The 14,915-nt window shown below is 38.2% G+C and overlaps 1 protein-coding gene across 1 annotated transcript in view; it reads left to right on the top strand.

Annotated features, from left to right (window-relative positions):
* LOC104389475 (maltase-glucoamylase, intestinal-like) overlaps positions 1-14,915 on the top strand; it is a gene marked incomplete at its 3' end in the record, with an annotated part of 47,275 nt that overhangs the window by 17,867 nt on the left and 14,493 nt on the right. Inside the window, exons 16-29 of the mRNA XM_009998473.1 lie at positions 580-696; positions 1,263-1,417; positions 1,947-2,031; positions 3,268-3,324; positions 3,953-4,077; positions 4,440-4,528; positions 7,125-7,174; positions 8,499-8,669; positions 9,537-9,686; positions 11,029-11,238; positions 12,162-12,316; positions 13,551-13,719; positions 14,571-14,667; positions 14,778-14,890. Coding sequence (XP_009996775.1) covers positions 580-696; positions 1,263-1,417; positions 1,947-2,031; positions 3,268-3,324; positions 3,953-4,077; positions 4,440-4,528; positions 7,125-7,174; positions 8,499-8,669; positions 9,537-9,686; positions 11,029-11,238; positions 12,162-12,316; positions 13,551-13,719; positions 14,571-14,667; positions 14,778-14,890 — 1,743 coding nt within the window. The remainder of the gene's footprint in view (positions 1-579; positions 697-1,262; positions 1,418-1,946; positions 2,032-3,267; positions 3,325-3,952; positions 4,078-4,439; positions 4,529-7,124; positions 7,175-8,498; positions 8,670-9,536; positions 9,687-11,028; positions 11,239-12,161; positions 12,317-13,550; positions 13,720-14,570; positions 14,668-14,777; positions 14,891-14,915) is intronic.

Raw genomic sequence — 14,915 nt, 5'->3', positions numbered from 1 at the left:
AATTAATCCCCTTTAGTAATTTGGTTTTAACATTTTTTTTCTAATTATTAATTTTTGGTTTAGGCCACTTATTACTAAGGCTGTGTGTGTATGGTGAGATAACTGTGGATACATGAAATACATAAAACTGTGAATACATATAATCTTATATGTCCCAAGCTACCTGTTACTTCGAGTAATCTTCAAACACTTTGGTGTTTTCCTTATTTCAAATGACATAGAGACATCCATTTATAAGGGAAATAGCTAAATTCCTTTCCATTATTTAAGTTTGTTTGATGCTTGAGATTTTTTCCTAATGTGTGCACGTTAGCTCCAAACAGGAAGATAAAGGTTTGGAAGAAATAGAACAACCACAGAATCATAGAATGGTGAAGGTTGGAAGGGACCTTAAAGAGCATCAGGTTCCAACCTCCCTGCTATGAGCAGGGACACTTCCCACTAGAACAAGTTGCACAAGCCTCACCCATCTCCAGGGAGGGCAGTAGCTAGTAAACAGTTTGGCTTTGTGTACAACATAGCTGAATTTGAAAGAAGAAAGACATAAATACACCCAACACTTTCTGGTTTCATTTAAAGATTGGAGCAGATATTTGTGGTTTCTTTGACAACACCACAGAAGAACTTTGCAGACGATGGATGCAAGTAGGAGCATTTTACCCATTTTCCAGGAATCACAATGCAGAAGGATTCATGGTAAGTTTTGCTGTCTCTTACAAAACGCTTTGTGTTACACTACCCTTTAATAGTGTCACTAGTAATCATGACTACCAATAATAATGCTCTAGCTGACCAGTTTGAAAACAGCAGAACCTTAAGCTCTCCTTATGAAATCTTATGTCTGAGAGGCTCAGTTTCATAAGAGTTAATTGCATCTATTTGGGACTACACTTATTTGGCAACAGTTTCATCACCATGGTTGTGGTCGCCACCAAGGGCAAGCACTCCTTGCTGTGTGACCCATCAGACTGGCTCTTGGGAGCCTTTTGGCATACACCTGACTGCACGCCAGGGTGAAACCCAGCCTAACCCTGATGGGACCTCCTTGCAGATGGGCAAGGAGGAGTGTGCAGTGAAAAACAGGGAGCCCAGAGAAGTAGGACCTAAGGTCACACCACGCAGAAGGCAAATGCTGTGAAGATGTGCATCACGGAATTTCTACCTCTCTGAAACAGCAGCCACTTTTCATGTTTCACATTGTGTTTTCTGTGTAACTATGGTGATAATGATAATGATAGTAATCATCTGATATGTGTTTTCAGTCTCAAGATCCAGCTGCATTTGGACCTGATTCAGTCTTGGTGAAAACTTCCAAGTATTACTTGAACATTCGCTACACTTTGCTGCCCTATCTGTACACACTCTTCTATAAAGCTCATACTCAAGGGGACACAGTCGTACGGCCAGTTTTGCATGAGTAAGTTTATTCATCAGCCTTTCTGATAATTTTATAAATAGGAATAAAAAAATCAGATATATTAAATATTATTAGAGACTATGAAAAAAACCCTGATGTAGTCTGTTAAAATGTGCATTGGAATACATATGGACAACTTCCCAATTCATGAAATACCATTTTGAAGTAATCTGAATAATCAGAGACCATCTGTAGTTTCTGCACATATATATATATATATTTGTGTGTCTGTCACTCTTATAGTTGCTATGACATGTTATTGTCAGTTAATAAGTTATATTGTATTTATAATATATATAATTGTATAAGAACATATGATTCTTTCCCTGCATAATCTGGAGTAAGCTGGGTCAAGAACACATGAACAGCCACACTTTTCACACGTGTAGACAATACTTGCTAAAGGAAGACTTTAGCTTCTCATCTTCAGGTTGATTCTGGACAATCAATACCCTGAAATACTGGACTTGCTGCTGATGGCAAAGTTCATTACAAAACAGCTATTGTTATCTTCTTCCCCTGTGCCCAGGTTCTACACTGATGAAGAGACTTGGGGCATTGATAGGCAATTCCTATGGGGTCCTGGCCTGCTTATTTCCCCTGTACTTGATCCGGTAGGTTTGGTTGTTTTGGTGTCTACCTCATCACCACTTCACAGGGCAGAAAGACACATTGAGTCACCAGTTCCAGCTCTTTTCTCTGGCAGGGAACTGCAGCATGAAGTCCCCAAGTTATATTATTCCTGTCGCTCCTCATATGTTCTGATTAGAAACCACCTTCCAGTTTTGAGCCTTTATTGTTCAGTTTTGAGAAGATTATGTTCTTCAGGTTGAAGATTATAACTATAGGAGGTGCATTTCCTACTGAAATCACAGTCCCTTCTCCTTTGTTATGCTGAACAAGCTGAATTGCAAAAGGAAGCTCTGCCATTTCCCTGAGGATCCCAGGAAATTTGCTCTGGACCTATATTAGTTTGAACTCTTCTGTCTTGACCAGACCTGTAAAGTCTATTGGCAAAGAGATTGCAGAGGGTCATGTTTATTAGCATTAACACATAATGTGTTATCTCCAGTGCAAACATGGGGTTTTTTTTATACTGGAATATCACATTACTGACTTAAGGCTGTTGATGGATTCCTTACAAACCTAGGTTTTGCTTCTTTTTTGTTGTTTTTCCCTCTTCCATTTATTGTTTCCAGTGGGAGAGCCCACAGCATATTTTTAACACTGTTCAAATGGAGAATCTTACACTTTCTGCTATTAAATCCTACTCCTATTTTCCAGTCCTCTAGGGAGTCAGAGTCATCTTGTCTCATATTCTGATTCACCTCAACTTTCTATCATGTCTGAATTTCCTTCCAAATCAGCTTCTCTTGCTGCATTTCAGTTTGTCTGTGATGCAACAAGAAAACAAATAGATTGTGTCTTATTCTGTGGCAGAATCTTGTAAATTATGATTGTTAATGCCAGTAACACATGTGCCAGGAAGACACACAAAACATTTTTTTAATACATAAAATGGAAGCAAGATTCTGAAAGATGCCAGCCCAGAAAAATGTGAGAATAAAGAAGATATATGGAGATACTTGTGGATTTGAAGCATTGTGACTATGGGCTGCATGCAATGAGCTGCTGCATTGTAGAGCAGTGACTCAGTTGTCTCCCAGTGGCTTTGCAGGAATTGTACTTGGATTACTGTCTTCCTTTCTGGGCATCATCATAAAACCCTTAAAGAAAACAGTGAAGTATCAATTATTTTCTCAATGTGAACTTCAGTTCTATTGGAAAGTTTAGTTTATTTGATCAAGTTGCCTTCTAATGCTAAAGTTGTTTCTTTGCTCACCTTTCAGGGCGTGAATGAAACTAGAGCATATATTCCTGATGCAGTTTGGTATGAGTATGATACAGTAAGTAAATGGGAAGATTTTTCTAAATGACTATGTAACAAAATGAGATTGTCAGCCTTGCTCTGGGGACAGTCCCTGAGTAGTGCCTGCAGGAAGGAAATGGTGAGATGAGGGCTGAAGGGTGGTGGGGCAAGTGCATGAGTCAATGCCTCAAGAAAAAGGCACAGAGGTGAGGAATATAGTGCAGAAACCAGGAAGGGATGTTGAGTGGAAACTTTAGCAAAGACCATTTTGGAAATAAAATGAAATAGAATAATTATAATCATAATACATGAGAGTTTGCAATGATTCTTTACTAATCTCATTTCTGCAAATAATTTTCCTGCTGCTGTGATGAGCCCTTTGATGGGTAAAAAAAGGACATTGTTCAATCAGATTCCTATATTAATGTCAAAGTCCCAACAGAACTTGCTCTTCATTGACTGAGCCCAAAGCAAATAGTGGGAGATGTAGATTTATAGCATTTACTCATATTGATATGGGGTTGTTTTTTCTTTATGTGCCCATTGGCACGTAACTCAAGGCTTTTCTAGAAGGAAACATTAAGATGAAACTTAGGACTTCAGAAACCATGCACAGCAGTGACTAATGCAACATGCCCGTTCTCTTTTACATCCCTGTCAATAAGGGGGCAAAAATCTTCATCAGAAAACAGTGGACTTACCTGCACCTGCCAGCAGACAAAATGGGGCTCCATTTGAGAGGAGGCTATGTTTACCCTACTCAACAGCCAGCTAGCACAACAGTTGCAAGGTAAGCTTCAAAAATGCTTTTCTGGGCCTTTTTCCAAGGCTGAGCTGAGGACTTTCACCAGTCAGTAGCAGCCCAGTCTATTCAGTATTTTCCCCTTTAAATATGGGTAGAACTGTGAGGCACATCTCACTTCCACAACTGCTTATGTTGCAAGTTCAACGATTAATTACAGGTTTGTTTGCATAGCAAACAAACATAGCCATGTATTTTTGTCCACTTACATGAAAAAGAAAGACAACCAAGGGCTAATCTAAGGCAATTCTCAGTATTGCAACCCTATTGAGTGTCACTTCTGTAACATGAAGGATCTGTTAAGACTGTTCAGGTATTTGATAGACATGTGAGACAGAGTCTCTCCACAGTCGCAAGAATCCAATGGGACTTATAATTGCTCTGGATGACAACCAAGCTGCTTCTGGGAACTTGTTCTGGGATGATGGAGAATCCACAGGTGAGCAGTTATAATAGTAAAATAAGCATGATTAGCAAAACATTCACATGTACAAATTTTAATGTTCCTGATGATTACATGGAGCAATCAAGTTGTTATTTCTTGACCACTTTTTTTTTTCACCACTTTCAAGTGGAAACGTGACTATCTCCTCATCAGTTTCAATGGGTGTAAGAACACATGTAATTAGTGTTTCACACTAAGAATTGATAGAAGATTAAAAACTAGCACTGTTATTAACTCTCTGAAATTATTTAAATTGCTTGTGAAAACAACCAATTTTTTATTTTTTTTTTACTCAAAAATACAGTATTGGAGCCAATGTTTTTTATGCCATCTGGTTTCCACAGCATCCTATAAGCACACGAGCAAGGGTGTACAGGCTCAAGTTGTCATGTTGCCAACCTCACCTTTAGTGAAGCTTTAGTGAAGCTGCTGGAGAATTTGTTTCCCTGTGGGATAGTCACTATGATTATGCCAAAGCCTGTCAACCTCACCTCTTGTCATGAACTGGCATCAACAATATTTACCTCACTAGCTTTTTTCTGTCAAACAATTTTAAAACACACATACCTTTTTGTCTAGTGTAAGACTAAGGTTGCAACTTAATACAAGTAGGAAAAAAGAAGACCTCTAATTTAAGGTTAAACCTCTAATTTAAGGTTTCAGCTTTCAGTAAAGTTAATGCTTTTGGAATACATGGCTGTCTAAGGAAGGCAGAGTTCATCCTAGAGCAATGGAAAGAACCTTTCCATGATTTATCCATAGATGTATTCTTCATGTTAACCTTGAGATGAAGGAAATTTTCAAAAATGAAGAATCTTGACCTGTGGGATTTTTCTGTGGGATTTCCAAGGATTTAGTTAGGCATCCTGTTTCCATTAGACTAAAAAAAGATTTGGGGTACTTAAATCCTTTAGGCTGCTTTTGTATTATATACTTTTTAGAGAAGTCAGTGAGCTGTTCAAAGGGTTATTCTGAAATGATCTTTTGAAGAACTTTTAAAAAATAGTCACGTTTGTATGAAAGTTATTTAAGGACTTGTATTTCAAGATTTTATCTCTTTATTTGCAATGAACCATGACATTCAGAGCTCAGGACTTTGGTTTCTTGTGTGTGCCAGCTAAAACTGCTGCATTTCAAGTAGACCCAATCCTCTCTAGTTCCTGTCCTACTCTATCCATAGACTGCTGTGGCAAAACTGTCAGAGCTTTCCTCAGCTGCACTGAAATAAATGTAGGTTAGAAAACAGAAAAATCTGCAATAGTAAGAATGTACAGATAAGAATGAAGTCAAAGTAATATTACCATTGAGATAAAAATGAAAACTCCCACAAATTAGGCAGAGATCCTGCAGACAGTGATAACTGGGGGTATTTTATACAGAAGGTGTCTAACTATGGAAGCATGTTTTCAGGAGACATTTTCAGATGTTCAGGAGATGACAGATTTTCCCATGTGAATTAATTTCACCAGTGTCCTTCCACAGGTGGAATCTGAATTACTGCTTGCTTACATTTGTCTTCTGATACAACTAACCACCTTCTTCTAGGTATTTTAGAGGTCCACTTTCTCCAGTTTATCTTCCAGTTGCCAAAAGCTACTTTTATCCTTAGTCACAATCTTTTTGTTTCATTTGTAAAAGGTCCAGAGCTCTGACTCAGCTTCCATGAAAGCAAGCAAATCTTGGGGTTCCAAAGTGCATCTCCCTTTCCTAATTGCACAGCTCCCTTGTCCTCTACATTATGCATTCAATCTCTATAAATCCCTTTTGGTGTTTAAGCATCCCAGGAAAACTTTCAGCCCTCTGCGTCCTTAAAATTTTGTGGTTGTTTGGGACACTTTTAAGAAATCCAGCTGTGATTTGGGGGATTATTGCTGCCATCAATATTTGAAGCCTTGGGTGGTTGCTCTGTGTGTGGGTGACAGCTGTATGGACTCCTTTGTCATGGCCTAAAATAACTGAGCTGTTATTCTACCCACTTCAGTTGAGAAACAAAACAATAAAACATCTTAGGATGTTATTTCCTGCCCCAGACTTACAGGTTGCAGGCTTTTCAGGGAAACTGTTTACACTTTGTTTCAGTGACAGTATTTTTCTTTTTAATACTTGGAAAATAAATGAGACATTGACTCAACTTTTGCTTTTTCTTTTTCCCAGTGGCCTGTTATGTCCTCTCTTATGGTTCCATGCCATAGATTATTATTATTCTCATTTTTTTCAGGAAAAGTGCTTATTTGGGGTGTTTTAATGGATGAACTTTGAGCCATACATCTACATTTAAGGAAGGCTAAGAAGGAGTAACAGTAAATTAAACAATTAGTAGACTTTAGAAACGCTGACTTCAGTGAATATTTTGATAAAGTTGGAAAATTAAATGTTCTGGGAGACTGGCCTAAGGAAAAAAAAAAGTAAAAAAAAAAAAAGTTCAGTTCCTCAAGGAAACATTAGTAAATATTTGAGTTGCTCAGTGCAGCCTCCGAATGCAGTAATGATGCTAATTAGCAATTTATAGGTCTTTAGCTGTAGCACAGTCCTGTTTTTAATGCTGTTCCCCTCTGCACTGCAAATGTCACTTCTTTTTTTTACCTTTTAGGTACAGTTGACAGCAAAGCCTACATTTACTATGACTTTACAGTTTCCAATGTAAGTATTTTATTTTCATGTTTGATTTTTATCAATAGTATCTTCAAAGGGCATTCTTTTCTCCCTTCTTAGTCTCCTGTATTTCCTGAGAAGCAAAAGCAAAGGTGGAGGCATGTTCAAATTACTGGAATTTAACTGGGATGAAAATCTGCTATTTGTCTTTTCTTCTCCCAGTTAACAGAAGGATCTGAAGGATTCCTTTTTCACATAGCAAACTCTGCAGCAATATTTATTCAGCAAGTGAAAGACAAGGCATCATTGTCAGTTAAAGCAGAGTCCAAAAGGAGTTGTATAGTATTTGTGACCTGTGAAATCTTGGAAATTAAAAAAAATAAATCTTTTACACTGTAAAAATATAGCTATTTCCAAAGAGTGAGAAGGAGACCTACACCTTGTCTGAATCCACTGGATCTACTTCAAGATTAAGTTTTAATTTCTTCATTTTTTTAAAACAGACACTGCCTTGGCAGGATCAGTTTCTGGCAGAGTGAAGTCCAGATAGTCTTTCTATTTGATATTGACTGGAGTTACCATATGGCAAGGAATCCAAGCAATATGATAACAAACCATTTGTACAATAATGGGATCTAATAAAAGTATTTTTTCCCTTGCCATGGTGAAACAGCAGGGCAACAACTGAGAGAGAATGAATAGAAACATGGGAGGGGAAGCAAAGTAATAAAAGGTGGAAGCACATGCACTCATTATTTCTTTTTATAAGAATTATACAGTTACATAATCATATTGTCATTTGTAGGTAAGAAACCTCAGTTACTACTGGAGTTTGAAACTCTCCTAACCAAGTCATCAGTTGACTGTAATGATATTGAATTAAAAATTAACATACACTTTCACATGGAGAGTAAGAAGAAAGTTATGCACTGGCATACATGACAGCCATGGTACAGTTCTGCTCTTTGGACTCTTAATCTACTAATAACGAATGCAGTTGAACAGGAATTTTGTTATCAGAGAAACCGAATGTGAACCTTCACTTGTTAGAACCCAGAGAGATCACAGCTGTGCAGAGGTTACCTGCCCTGCCACAGGCACGTGCCAGCCTTTTTTTATCTCCAAAAAAGAAAAAAAAGAAAAAGGAAACTGAAGTACAAACGTGAGGCATGTTATATACAAGCTAGAACACCATTATTGTGTGGAACAACTATGGCAATGATTGATGTTATGAAGAAGGTATTTGCTTACTTTATGCTACAGTATGATGATCTGATTCGAAAAAAATAAAGTCAAATAAGGATTTTTGGCAGATATTTTTATAAGAATGTGATCACTTTTTTTTTTTTTTTCTTTCCCCCCCGCCCCCCAGCCTGTTCTACAAATGGATGCTATAAACAGCAAATACATTGATCCAAACAACTTGACATTTGAAGAAATCAAGATATTGGGAGTGCCCCAGGAAATAAAGACAGTTACTGTATCTCAGAACAATGTTGAGGAAAATTATCCACTCAATATCACCTATGACCCCCAAGCAAAGGTAAGGCAAAAACAGGGAAAGGGGAAGTACACATTTGTAAATTGCATCTCCTTTATTGTACACATTGCTAAAGAGAGTACCCAGTACTGATGTCATTTCAACAGAAAATGTCTTGTATTTTATTACAGAACAAAAGTGCAATTGCATTCAATTCAGCTGCATCTGTTTTGCTCTCAGCCCCTCAGTGGAACAGAAAGTTTGATTATGCAGTTATTCATGTAGCAAAAATTAATTACTGAGATGAGGAACAGCTTTGTGATTTTGTTTTACAGTGGAGGAGGATTCAAATTATTTATGGTGTGCATTTTTAGTTTTTTAAAAACAAATTCAAGCACACTGTTTAAACTTCTTTTATCACTTCATAATAGACTTTTTCACAGGGTGAATACAGGAAAGCACTAAGACTGCTGATATGCAAAGCAACCCAACATGCTGCTGCTAGTGGGAAGCATTCATGGACATGCTGACATTGCTTTGCACTTGCACTGTACACCCCCTTTCATCTTCATAAACACCTGAGTTACCTATTATGTTACCTCAGTTCCTTAATCACAATTAAAGGTTTTCTTACCTGTTGCATTCATAGTTCAAAATGTAAAGGAGTGATGCCCTTTGTTCCTCTTTGCTTCCAAGAAAGCTGTGGGATTGACTCCACGGTTTTACATTCTTACTTTTTTTTCAGATTTTATCTGCAATATCAGTTGTGTGCATTTGTAAAACTGAGTCAGCATCAAATATTACAGGATGGGTTTTTTTGTGAGTTGCCATGTAGCAACATGGATTGTTCCAGAGAACTGGCATCTCTGCTGACTGAAGAAAATTATGGATGTGATATGGGATGTAATAACTGTGGTTTAATATTCATAGGTTGCTCACATAGCAGGACTTAAACTTGAACTGGGAAAATCTTACACAGTGAAATGGACACAACAACAGAGTATTAATGAAAGGTTTAATTGTTATCCCAGTCCCAATCCAACACAAGAAAAATGTGAACAACTCGGCTGTGTCTGGAAAGTAAGCACAACTTATTTCTTTAAGCTAATGAGACAGACATGTTCCTATTTATAATTCTTACAGTGGGAAAAGTAGCCTGGCAGATTTGTCAGATTTGAATAAAATGAGGGTACAAATATCAGCTGATCAGACCTGACTTCACTTAAACTAAGGCAGTTGGCAATTGCATGAGTTCTTACAAAGCAAAGCAGGAGTTGCGGGAAAATGTGGTATTTTTTAAAAGATAGAAAGATACAATATTACAGTTATGAAAAAATAGGAAAGGCTTGAGATCAACATCTTCCTCTACCTCTTCTGCCTCACTGGCACTGCAGTTCTTTGACACATAGTTTCACTCATGACTATCCCATGGCCATAAACACACAGGAGCCATGTGCCTTCTGCAGAGGCTTCTGACTGAATTGGTCCTCCAAATCTGAAGTCCTATCCTAGGCATGAAAGCCAACATTCTCTGTTGGCTCTTCTTGAACCAGCAATGGCTGAAGCAGGTGATGAACTGCCCTGATTTTGTTGCACTATTAGGAATATTTTTTTGGTAATTTTTGACATTTGGAAATTTCCTGTGACCTGGAACTGTGGTGCAATTATGGACAGAGTATGTTCTGAACCCTTGCTCAGGTTGAAAGGCACTTTGATTTTGGTGACGACAGATGAATAAATACTCATTAGTGATTAAGATGTGCAGAGCAGACGTAGTTTAATTTGAACAACTAGGCAGGATTGATGGAGAGTGTCCAGAGGTGGCAGGCTAATGCATTAACCTCCAGCAGCTCATCTAACCTCAGGATACCCAGGCTGAGTGTTAATGGTCAAGTGTAGCAGGAAACCGTAAGTACTTGTGATCTTAGGAGATCTGAGATAAATAGGATGTTAGTTCTCAATGGATATTTTAAGGATAATTCATATGAATAAAACCAATGGAAAGATCTCATCTGATGTTGCCTGAATACATAATGGGTTTTGGATACATCCTCTTGTGTGAACCAGAGAGTATCAGATTAAAAGGGAGGAAGTTTTAGGAATTACAAGAGGTCAAGACTAAAACATATTGTGTGACTGAGCTGAAGATCAGCTCAGGGAAGCTGCTGTTACAGGGAAGTAACATCCACCTCTCTTGTCTGAGGATTCAGTTTCCTGACTAAATTATTGTACAGTCTTGGCAGTGTTGTTTGCATATGGCTGATTTAGTGTAGAAAACAGTGGGTTCTTTATTAAATATGTGCATTAAGCTTTTTCTCAAATTCTACAGTTGGCTGATATCTTGGTTTGGAATCCATGCTAATAACTAACAAAAGATAGAGCAGGCCAGAGTAGCTCACTAACCTGTAACTTGTGTTTGCAGCCAGAACCATCAAACCCTGATGTTCCAGACTGCTATTACAGCTCTGACAATGCTTACTCTGCAGACAAAGTAGAATACACCTCATCAGGTGTTACAGCCAACCTCATCTTAAACAGCAACAAGAACAGAGCTAATGAGAATTTCACTAAACCAATTAGCACACTGCGCTTGGAGGTGAAATATCATCTCAACAACATGCTGCAATTTAAGGTAATGTCATTTCAGACTTTCTATGAGTTTGTGACGTCCCATTGTTAGAGATAGTCTGATTTATGGAAATTATAAGGGCTTTTTATAGTCAATTTTATATTACATAGTAGCACCCTTGTCTAAATGCATTTCTACCTCTATTCAAGTTGGTTTTAGTACTCTTGCCTCACATTTTTTTTTTAATCCTATAATTCTGCATTCAGTTATACAAGCAAATGAAATTAATCAAAGGTATAATGTCGATGTATATGTGTAAAGTCAACCAGAAACACTGGAACCAAGAACATTTTATTAGTATAGAGGTAATTTTACCTATAAGCATTATCATGACTGTACAATTTATTTTTGCATTAATCATTCTACTTCTGAATTTTTTAGTACATCATTGTTTAGACTGTCATTTATTACTGTGCATTTAATAATGCTGAAATAAGTGTCAAGTCTTGAAATGATCAGGCACCAAAAACTGACTTCTGTCAGTTTTCTGAATATAGAAAACTAGAAAGAGTCTCTTAAAGTTGGCTAAAAGATTAATCAGCAGGGTATTTAACATACTTTGATGTATATGTATATATACGCACACACACACACGTACATACACCTATATTTTTTTATAGGTATATACTTTAAATTAATATGTATACATATATACACATATAAAGATATACATAAATATATTTATATATATAAATCCATAAGTCATTCCTGATCCAAAAGAAATCCTCCAGGTTGGGTTTGTGTTTTTTTCCCAAACCAAACGCTGTGAAATAATTGGTTAAAGAATATTTATTGAGACAAAACACTCCCTCATCAAACATTTTCAGCAATATTCTGTATTCATTGTGACTGCCTCAGACTTCTACCACTATAGATAACGTTTCCAAAAGCTCATTCATTGAAACAACCTGATTTCTGCTTGGCAGATCTATGATTATCAGAACGCCCGATACGAGGTTCCGGTGCCACTCAACCTGCCGCGCTCCCCCGCGGGCACGGAGAAGGGGCGGCTCTACGACGTGTCCCTCCAGGTGAAACCTTTTGGGATTCAGGTTCGGCGCAGAAGCACAGGAGCAGTCATGTGAGCCACAGCCTTTTTCTTTTATTTCACTTGGGTTTGGTAGCTCTTTTCAAGCCAAACCAGGGTTTTTTTGTGTGGTACGTTCTCAATACCTCGAGGCTGAGTTTTGTATCCTTCCCCCCAAATGGCTCTGACTGCCAAGTGCCAGGTGCTGCTCCAGAGGAGATGGTTTCACCATTGTGTTGTAGGAGAGCACTGGCCAAGGGCAGGATGGAGAAGGTGCTCTGAGTAACATCCTGTTTTTTCTTGTTTTCTAAGATTTCTCTCCTGTCATATATAGTCTGACCCTTGCTAAGAAGGGCAGAACACAGACAACTCCAAAGGCCATTTCTTGTGTAGTACCCAAGACTCTGGGAGACACAACAATTTTCTACACTTCCTAAAATTTTCCTTAGGTGACCACAGCACATATCATTAAATTAATAACTTGATTATGTTTTGGGGAACTCTTAGGAAAAAAAAAAAAAAGAAGAAAGTAGTGTCTCAACTAACTGGCAGATGGATTTTGTTAACATGACACCTTGTAAGTCTGACAGGAGCTTAATTTCTTTCTGATTAAGCTTAAGTCAGAGCTAGAAAATGGAGCACTATAATGTTAGCAGTTGTCTGTGTTATTTTATTTATTTTTTTTCAAAAAAAATATTTCTTATGACATTTTTAAAAGTGCTCAAAACTTGATTGCAAGCTGAGTTCCCTTTTGCCAACCAGAGCAATAATTCGGACTGCCATTCAGCCTCCTAGAATGATGAACTTCTTTGGCACAGCATCATCTGGTTACAGCTCAGTTTCCAACTGCAGAGATGCAAATTACAGCAAATGAGTATGACCTGTGACTACAGTTTCATTGTAATCTGCACAAAAATTCCAGTTAACTGTAAAAGCATCTTATTTACTATATTCCACGTGGCACTAAGGATCAGTCTTGGAAGAAAATCTGATCATACTGTCCTGAAAAACATTTTCTCACTAAATTACCAACATATGATGCATCATGCCTGTGCATAATGTACCTCTGAGTGACACAGAGGACTGTGTATCTCTAAATGGTGATTCAAATTCTTGGACATCCCTATGCCATGTGCTCAACGTTTCATTGATAGCCATAGTTTTATTCCAGCTTTACTGAAGAGTGAGATTTTTCAAAGAAAAAAAAATGAGTAGCCTAAGAAAAAGTGTCTACCAACTCAACACAGCCCTGAGCTGCTGTCTTCTTATTTCCTTGTCTCCTTTGCAGCTGGGATTCAGCACTGCCCACCTTCACCTTCAGCGACATGTTCATCCAGATTTCTACCCGCTTACCATCCCAGTATATCTATGGATTTGGAGAGACTGAGCACACCATGTTCAGAAGGAACATGAGCTGGCACACCTGGGGAATGTTCACCAGGGACGAGGCTCCTACTGTAAGTAGAAGTAAATGTGGCTTTTTGACCAGCAAGCCTCACGTGTGGAGATGTTCAACAGGACTTCAAAGTCCAGTGGGTGTCTGCTGGTACTGGACACACCGACTGGCTTTGACTGCATTTATTGTGGCTTAGAATGTGGATGGTGCCTCAGTGGCAATGGTCTTCTTTAAACCTACTCTTTAGGACCAGCAAGACCAGGCTCTGAGTTAGATGTCAGAAGACAACAGATGGCTTAGAAATAGCAGCACATTTCTCCTTCTTCCAGCTAATTATTCTGAAAGCTAGACATGAGTCAGGTCAAATCCTACTACCTTGGGATTAATTTAGTAATTACAGAAGTACATCAGAAACCTTATGTCTGTGCTTGTACTTGTGTTACTTCCTACGAGACAGCACAATGCTTGCAATTTGCAGGGAATGACCAATGAAACAGTGGTGGTTTATTGTAGCTCTAATTTCCAGTTCAGATTTTAATATATTTTTGAGTAAATGAAAGATAACAGAAAGTCACCAGCATCTCCTGATCATATAGACACCTGCTACTGTTTGAAAAGAAGGGAAAGTTTTGTCCTGGGGGAGCACTTTCTCATTAGCAAGTTTTAAAGGTAGAAAAAACTTTGCTTTCCTTCTTGCCTGGTCAGTCTGAACAAGTGTGACTCAAATTGTGAAGCTGAAAGTGATCTTCTATAGGTATGTTTTGTAGGTATGTAGGGTTCAAGTAGGTAATTTTGGAGTTTATTTGCATGTTTGGCAGAGTGTCTTGTTTTTTTATTCCATTTACTAATGAATATAAATAAGTGAATGCTTGCAGTGTTTCCCCAGTAACATGCATTTTACTTTGTGTGCAGTACAAACTGAATTCCTATGGTTATCAGCCATTTTACATGGCTCTTGAGGAAGAGGGCAATGCCCATGGAGTTCTCTTGCTTAACAGCAATGCAATGGGTAAGAAAACCTTTGCCTTATTGTCTCAGTGTGTTTATTTGTATGGCCAGTGTTTTGCAACCGTGGGGAATCCAGGCATCCTTGTCTCATTTCACCTCCTCCATCTCCAGATGTGACATTCCAGCCGACCCCCGCCCTGACGTACCGCACCACTGGAGGAATTCTTGACTTCTACATGGTTTTGGGCCCAACACCAGAACTTGTTGTCCAGGAGTACACTGAAGTGAGATCCTTACCAACCTAATGCT

The sequence above is a fragment of the Chaetura pelagica genome, unplaced genomic scaffold (genome assembly GCF_000747805.2).
Source record: "Chaetura pelagica isolate M959 unplaced genomic scaffold, ChaPel_1.0 scaffold1045, whole genome shotgun sequence".
Classification (NCBI taxonomy): domain Eukaryota; kingdom Metazoa; phylum Chordata; class Aves; order Apodiformes; family Apodidae; genus Chaetura; species Chaetura pelagica.
Note: the sequence above shows the minus strand (reverse complement) of the source record. Positions and strands in the feature narration are given on the sequence as shown.